This window comes from Vollenhovia emeryi, unplaced genomic scaffold (assembly GCF_000949405.1).
Source record: "Vollenhovia emeryi isolate VEMERY1.0 unplaced genomic scaffold, V.emery_V1.0 DF939783.1, whole genome shotgun sequence".
NCBI lineage: Eukaryota > Metazoa > Arthropoda > Insecta > Hymenoptera > Formicidae > Vollenhovia > Vollenhovia emeryi.
Genome location: NW_011966583.1, coordinates 1 through 8,357, shown reverse-complemented (window position 1 = coordinate 8,357; position 8,357 = coordinate 1). Strand labels below are relative to the sequence as shown.

Genomic DNA, 8,357 nt, shown 5'->3' with positions numbered 1-8,357 from the left:
CATTTTCGTCCAAACCACTCGTTGAAGGGCGTCCAGATCGCTCCATGTCTTCAACGGTCTCCCGTCCGTTCTTGAACTCACTGAACCACCGGAAAACCTGAGCCCTTGACAGGGCGTCGTCTTAGTAAGCCTCCTTAACCAAGGCAAGCGTCTCGGAAGCGGTTTTGCCCCGGTGAAAGCAAAATTTAATCGCCGTTCTGACGGCGGTTCGACTGTGTGATCTGGCGCATTAGCGCTTCGGACAATAATTACTGTTTCGCGGTGACGCGGGACGGTTCGCCGGATTAATTGATATGGTCGACGGCGGTGCGGTAATATCTTTCGGTACGGTGTGTTCTCGCGCGGTCCGGTTCGTTCGGAGCCGGCGCTGTACGGTGGCACGATGCGGGCGGCGCAGGCGCGGTGCGCGTGGCGTCGACTCGGTGCGTGCGGCGTCGGCGCGGTGCGATGTCGTCTTGCCGGTGACGACTCGCATGTACGGGTTGGGCCGGGTGTTGTGTGTACGAGCCACTCAACACGTGGCGAGGATTTCGCTCAGCTCGCTTTAGCCCTCGGATTGGATTGCCACTCAAATCGTGGCACGGTTCGGAGAGGATCTCCCGCTCAACTCGCGGTTCTCGGGATGACGCTCAGTACGCGTCGTGATCGGAAGGTGTTCGGTATCTCGCTCAGCACGCGAGGTTAGGAAGCGGCTCGGACTCATCTCGTCGTCGCCGTAGGTGGACCTGCTCAACTCGCTGGTCGGGAACTGTCTCCTCGGTAGAAGATTCCGTTTCTTATATACTGTTTGCTTGTAGGTGCGGGGTGGAGCGGTGCCGGGAAAAGTGTGCGCGGTGGGGAAGGTGCCCGTTGTTTACGGCACGTTACAACACATAATAATATATATCGGAATACTAACAATATATCTCTGCTTTTTACAGAAACTTATACTTAATGTGTACTTTTACTGTATACTTATCGAATGTTTACATCACTGTTTCAATAGGAAAACTTCTTTCAATTCTTTCAAAATTCTTAACTTTTCTGCTCTATAATTAGCTGTCTCTTCTCTCTTTAATCTGTTTTCTTCCACTGACTGTCGCAAATAATAAGCCTTTTCTTCATTTAATGAGAATTTCTTTTGTTCTAGAAAAATGTATAATTAGTTATAAATTTAAATAACAGTAAAAAATAATGTACTGATTTAGTTATTACTGCATGGTAGCTCGTGTTCATTATCATCAAATAACGATTTTTCGGGTTCTCGAATATTTGATCCTGCTACAGACAATGGTTTTATCCACGGTTTGTCGTAAAAGATCTCATCTAATGGCTAAAACATACAAATATTATTTTTATAGAAACAATTGTCACTCATTTCTATTTCTAATTGTAAAACTACTCATTAATAAATATATTTAAAAATTTTCATAATTACGAATATTAATGTTGTTTTAATTTATTACCTCTAAATATATCCATTCTTTTCTGTCATTTCCACTTTGAGCGTTATGGTCGACAATCTGACGGTACCGTCTTTATAGAGTATCCATTTTATTATAACACTGGCTGACTGTAAAGTTGTATTTTTTCGTTCTTCATACGTTGGGAAATCTCTATCCATATTTTCTTCTGAGGAAATTTTCCCAGCATATAGGACTTTTCTTTATACAGGGTGTCTGATAAGTTTGTTCTCAACCTAAATATCTAGATAGATTAGGACAAGCTGAAGAGAAAAATCAGATACCATGATGCAAAATCTACAATAGTTATTGAGTTATTAATTATTGCGTCTAAGCGAATGAACGCGCGGAAATAGGCTTCCGACTGTAGGCCGGGCTCGGTGGGCGCGTGGCGGGCCGCGCGCGCTCGTCACCCGCCGCTCTCCGGTAAATTGGTAAGTCTCCGCGATGAAATTTGTCGCAATTTAACCAAATAGATATTCTGATGACAGTTGACACAAATCAATATCGATTTGAACTATTGAAAAAAAACATTTTAAACTTTTCTAAAATTCATTGCAAATAAACAGAAATAATTTCTTAATAAAACTCTTGCATACATTTTTACACTAATTTCATTAATGTCAAAGACGTGTGGTTCAAGAAAGCACTTTAATCACTGGCCATTTTGCCATCCCTGAGCGCGCGAAATTCTAGCTTTACTATTCGAGATGTTTAAACTGTTCCCATTTGAAAACTATTGTAGCCTCGACTTTTTCGTATTAGAATTTTCGTCTCAAAATGTTACAAAGTACTTGTCATTAAAATATTTATCGCCAGTTTAGGTACACCCTGTATACATACTCATCAGTGCAAGAAGAAGAAGAAGAAGAAGAAAGACTTTGAAATGGATCACCCACGACCATCTACAAGCGGTACAGGAAAGAAGCAGAAGATAAAAACTTTTCAGACTGCATGGTTAGAGTACCCTGAATTAAAAGACTGGTTAACCGCTCATCCGGACAATGGGAAAGCCTACTGTACAGTACGTGACAAAGTTTTAATAAGCGGTAAGTCAGAGCTGACTAGGCACGCACATAGGGTCCAACATAAAAATAACATCGCGAACAGTCGTATTAATATTAACCCATTTGCTTCAATGCCTTCTGCTGCCTGCATAAAGAGAATAGAGATCATATTAATGAAATTAAATCTGCAGAAATAAAATTAACCGCGTTTTTTAGTGAACACAATATTGCTTTTCAAATAATGGATCATCTTATTCCTCTGTTAAAAGAAATTGGTAGTGCTTCCCCGGTTATAAAAGATCTTACACTGTCACAGACTAAATGTGTTAAAATTATGAAAAATGTAATTGCAAAAGTTGAAGATGAAAGAACAATTAATAATTTAAAGAGTCAAAAATTTTCAATTTTAGTGGATGAAAGTACCAATATTAGTAATGAAAAGATGCTATGCATTTTAGTTAAATATGTCTCACCAGATAATAATATATTACCGAAACAATGTATTACAGAATTATTACAATTAGTTAAATTAGATGCAGTCGATTGCTCTGCAGAGAAATTGTACTCTGCATTTAAGCATTGTTTAAAAAATAAAAATATTCCTTTAAGTAATATTGTAGGAATGGCTTCAGATAACGCTTCTGTAATGATAGGAAATCATAACTCTTTTGCAAGTAGATTAAAGAAAGAGGTACCGGCCCTCATTATATTAAAATGTATTTGCCATTCCTCAGCTCTTATTGCTAATAAAGCTTGTGCAAAATTGCCGGATTCATGGGAAAATTTATTACAATCAGTTACAACTTATATTTCTGGCAGTGCAAAAAGATCTGCAAACCTACGGGAATTTCAAGAATATTTTGGTGTAGAGTCTCGTACATTATTGAAATTATCGGGAACTAGATGGCTTACTTTACAGAAACGTGTTGTTAGATTTCTTGACAATTGGGATGTATTAAAACACTATTATTTTCTTGAAGTCACTGAAACAAACATTAAATCAGCAGAAGTAATTTTTAATCTTTTTAATGATGATAGAAACAAAGCTTATATGTTATTTTTAAAATATTCGTTAAATTTCTTTAATAGTTTTAATGCTTTATTTCAATCTAGAGAAGTTTTAATTCACAAATTAGCTACAAATAGTGAACATCTATTGAAGCAAATAGGACAGAATTTTCTTTTACCAACAGCTTTGCATAATATTTCTTTAGATATAACTAAATCGGATATGTTCTTACCTTTAGAGTCAATATATGTCCAGATCCCGAAGTATTCTTGAAAAATCAAACACCAGAATTTCTAAAAGAAGTAAAATTAAAGTGTTTAGATTTTTATGTTACAGCGACTAATGAAATGTTGAATTACTTACCGTTTAATAATGTATTTTTATGTGGGTTAAAATTTTAAGATTATAAAGGGTGTAGCAGGATAAACATGTGCTGCCCCCGCTGTGATCTGGTTGAGATTTTTACAATAGGTTGGCATTGATGTGAGATTAAAGTTCCCAGAAAATTATATCTGAAAAAATTTTTTATGGGAGTTATGGGGGCAAGAAGAAAAATGGAAAAAAAAATTTTTCTTAAGAACGGCTGAACTGATTTTAATGAAAAAAATATGTTATGGGTTTCAATGCCTCAAAATTATAAAAAAATTATGGAATTTTTTTCAAAAATACGGGTGAAAAAATTTTTCAAAATCTTTTTGATTTTTTTTAATAGGATGCACTTGAGGCACTATCACCATTTTTCCCTTAAAAATCTTTAAATACTCTATAATAACATGTTCGAGTTTAAAAACGATCGGAGTGGTAGTACATAGTTTAAAAAATGAATATCTTGAACGCATCACGTGCGGCGTGTGGCGCGCTGTACAGTGCCTCGCTCTGTATGCAATAGGATCTTATGATTTATTGTGTGGCTAGGAATACTTAAATAACTGGCCAAATTTTTTTAATGACTTGAAATTCAAAATATTAAGTTCAATATAGCGGCAATAATTGTGAATTGTTTGCAGAATCGCATAATGCCTAATAATTGCCCAAGTCATTTATTCTAAAGTATTGTCCAATATGCTAGTGTTACAATTTCCGAACTAAAAACGAACTTAAAAAGAAATCTATGCAATTGTCCATTTAAACGTCTGCGATCAGCCTACAATAAATGTAGTTTCCAAGGTCTACCACATGGAGGTTGCAGTACGATTTCAGACCCCCTTATTATAGGCTGCTTGTTTATCGTGAGTCCCCTCGCCTCTCACGAATCGGGGTGCTTCTTTAGCGTGAGACCCCCTCGCCTCTCACGAATCGGGGTGCTTCTTTAACGCGAGTCCCCTCGCCTCTCACGAATCGGGGTGCTTCTTTAGCGTAAGTCCCCTCGCCTCTCACAAATCGGGGTGCTTCTTTAGCGTGAGTCCCCTCGCCTCTCACGAATCGAGGTGCTTCTTTAGTGTTTGAGCAGACCATCGAATATTCGAGAGAATATTCTCTCGCAGCATGTAAAAATTGTGAGCTTCGAGAATATTCTTGCAAAGCCTCGAGTTTGTTTGTCGGTTGCGAGACAAACAAGCTCGAGGCCGCCAGCGAACGTTTATAATAACAATCCGCGACATTAATCTTGTCCGCAACCGCTTTAGCGACCACGTGCCGTTCACGATAGCACGCCACCGCTAGCCAATAGGGCTTTCCCGCGAGAAAGCCCCGTTATCTACCGGCGACACGGCACGCGACAATTGGCCGAGAAAAATTGTTCTAACGGGACTCTCGAGCCCCTTAAAAGCGCGTCTCAAGCTCGAAAAAGCGCTGATCGCTCGCAGCTTTTCGCACCTCCGCACGTTTCGCATAACCGCAGTTTACCGCTCTTTATCACGACTCACGCTACCCGCACGGACTTAACGCACGCTCGCAGTTCACTGCACTTATCACGACTTCGGCTTCGCTTTCTGGACTCACGCGCACGGCTTGTACTTATTCTTGTGGCTTGTGACTTGGCTGACTGTTTTGTACTCATTAAACTCTGTCTTTTCTTTTCTGTGAAAACTCTGGTGTGCTTCCTTCTCCTCTTAACGAACGCGCTTGCGAACATTTACGTGAGTCCCCTCGTCTCTCACGAATCGGGGTGCTTCTTTAGCATGAGTCCCCTCGCCTCTCACGAATCGGGGTGCTTCTAAGCGTGAGTCCCCTCGCCTCTCGCGAATCGGGGTGCTTCTTTAGCGTGAGTCCCCTCGCCTCTCACGAATCGGGGTGCTTCCTTAGCGTGAGTTCCCTCGCCTCTCGCGAATCGGGGTGCTTCTTTAGCGTGAGTCCCCTCGCCTCTCACGAATCGGGGTGTTTCTTTAGCGTGAGTCCCCTCGCCTCTCACGAATCGGGTTGCTTCTTTAGCGTGAGTCCCCTCGCCTCTCACGAATCGGGGTGCTTCTTTAACGTGAGTCCCCTCGCCTCTCACGAATCGGGGTGCTTCTTTAGCGTGAGTCCCCTCGCCTCTCACGAATCAAAGTGCTTATTTTCTGCAAGTTCTCTTTAATCCTCATCGCTGTCTTCTTCGATTACAGGACTAACATTATTCGTCTGAAACATTTTACTGAGAATTTCAGCTGGTTTCACAACTTTGGACAAATATATCGCATGAGATAAATAGTAAACTGTTGCAGCAATATGTGAACAGCAGCCAACAGTTCTTCTTCCGTTGGTGCAGTAACATGCATAATGCAATAGACCTGAAATACCGACACTATTGAGCTTATATTTCACGAAACACCGATACATCTTTCGAGAAATATGACGCGATTGAACTTGCAGTTTTAGTACATTCGTTTGATCTTTGACGAATTGCAGGTTCACTTTTCCATCCTTATCAACCATTTCAGCTAAGTAAGATACCGCCTGCGATAGTTGATAAGATCCAGTGAACAAAATTTTCAGATCTTTTTCGGTCATTTCAGGGAAATCTAATAAGTCATCTGATAAGTTACTTTGGAACATCACTTTTTTACGCAACCAGCCTTTTTCCTCGGCCTCATCAGCTAAAGAATTTTCAATATGTTTCCGAGCTTTCATCCTTTCCAAAATCTCATCTGATATATCTGCGTCAGATTTTAACCTTTTTCCGAATAGATTGTTTAAAAACGATGCAATTCGAAAATAAACTCCAACTTTCACGAGCATTTTGTTATCTAATTTATGGTCAAGCATTCGGTATTTTTGTTTCAATATTCCATGGATAGCTTCTACTGTCCACCGAATTTTCGTTACATAACGAGACTCATTCGATTCATTTGTGGTCAATTGCTTTCGTTTCTCTATCAATGCAGGCATCAACACCTTGATCTTCTTAAATTCTAACTCAGCCTTGACATCTCGAAAGCCGCGATCGAGAACTCGATAATCATTCTCTTTCAACAATTTGCACAAGCTATTTGAACCTTGTAGGAGAGTTTTTAGAATCTCTGCATCATTTACATTTGCAGGATATGGTCCTAGCATATCAACTACGCAGCCGTCAGTTGTGCATATCGTGAAAGGCTTACAAAGTGGAACTTTCTTTTGCCCAGAAATTGATTTTATTTGAAACTCATTATTCGTACTTTTTTTATGACGAGCATACGTCCCATCGCAGATCAACATTAGATTTGCGTGACTAGCAAATAAACTCTTGGCTCCTTGTTCACCAACGTCCCAGTCCAAGACACTCTGGACATCATCAAGACATCCAAAGAGATTCCATCCACCCTGTTCCCATTAATAGAACACTGCCTCAACTCCACCTATTTCCAGTTCGAAGGAGAATTCTACGAACAAACCACGGGAGCAGCAATGGGATCCCCGATATCACCCATCATCGCAAACATCTTTATGGAACACTTCGAGAATGAAATCCTGAAGAAGGCCCACTAAAACCCTCCACATGGTTCCGGTACGTGGACGACACATTCGTCATCTGGAACCACGGAAGGGAAACTCTACCTCAATTCCTCACTTTCATCAACTCCCAACATCCCAACATCCAATTCACAATGGAGACCGAACAGAATTCCCAAATCCCCTTCCTGGATGTCCCGGTCCGTAGGAACAAAGACGGCACCCTAAGCCACAACGTCTACCGCAAACCAACGCACACGGACCGATACCTCCACGCAAACTCCCACCATCACCCCGCCCAAAAGAATTCGGTAATCAGCTCTCTAGTCCACAGAGCACTCTCCATCTCGGAACCAGCCGCCCTGAACGGAGAGCTAAACCACCTTCACCGAACCTTGACCAGGAACAGATACAGCAGCAGAAACATCAACCGTACCATCAATAAGCTGACCAACAAGGAATCCGGCCAGAACAACACCACGACACCAGAGACAGAGAAAGAGAAGATTAAGGCAGTAGTACTCCCATACGTCAGAGGCACCACGGACCGCATCAGCAGAATCCTGAGCAAACACAACATCAAAGCGATTTTCAAACCTTGCAACAAGCTCTCACAAATGCTCCCCAATCCCAAGGACCGGAGACCCCCTTTGACAGCCCCAGGGGTTTACAAGGTCCCATGCTCCTGCGGCAAAGTGTACATAGGAGAAACCGGGAGGAAGATTAGTACACGAATCAAAGAACACCAGCGATGTACCAAATACGGCCACTTCTCACAATCAGCTCTAGCCGAACACAAGATTGAGACCGGACACGCCATCCAGTTCGACAAAGCCACCATGCTGGCCCCGTCCCAAAGCTATTTCGCACGGAAACACTGCGAAGGCATAGAAATCTTGAAACACCCTGACAATATGAATCGCGACAAAGGCTATCAGGTGAGCCCGATATGGCACACCACCCTCCCGGTTTTTTAAAAAACTGTCAGCCGGCATAGGCTGACCCCCCTCCCTCTGACCACCCCTCCCCCTGACTACCCCCTCCCTCCCCCCC

General features: G+C 41.7%; 2 protein-coding genes and 1 pseudogene across 2 annotated transcripts in view; 2 read left to right on the top strand and 1 right to left on the bottom strand.

The window, feature by feature from the left end:
- The window catches only part of LOC105556782 (putative uncharacterized protein FLJ37770), a 1,180-nt gene extending 812 nt beyond the window's left edge, over positions 1–368 (top strand). Inside the window, exon 2 of the mRNA XM_012003894.1 lies at positions 1–368. Coding sequence (XP_011859284.1) covers positions 1–75 — 75 coding nt within the window. The 3' untranslated portion in view covers positions 76–368.
- Positions 369–1,169: 801 nt separating this feature from the next.
- LOC105556781 lies at positions 1,170–1,532 on the bottom strand (annotated as a pseudogene).
- A 5,625-nt stretch (positions 1,533–7,157) lies between these two features.
- Positions 7,158–8,197, top strand: LOC105556784 (the record flags this gene model as incomplete). Its single annotated transcript, XM_012003896.1, has 1 exon — positions 7,158–8,197. A coding segment is annotated over exon 1 (738 nt), but the record flags the coding sequence as incomplete, so codon positions are not given.
- Between the last annotated feature and the right edge of the window lie 160 nt (positions 8,198–8,357).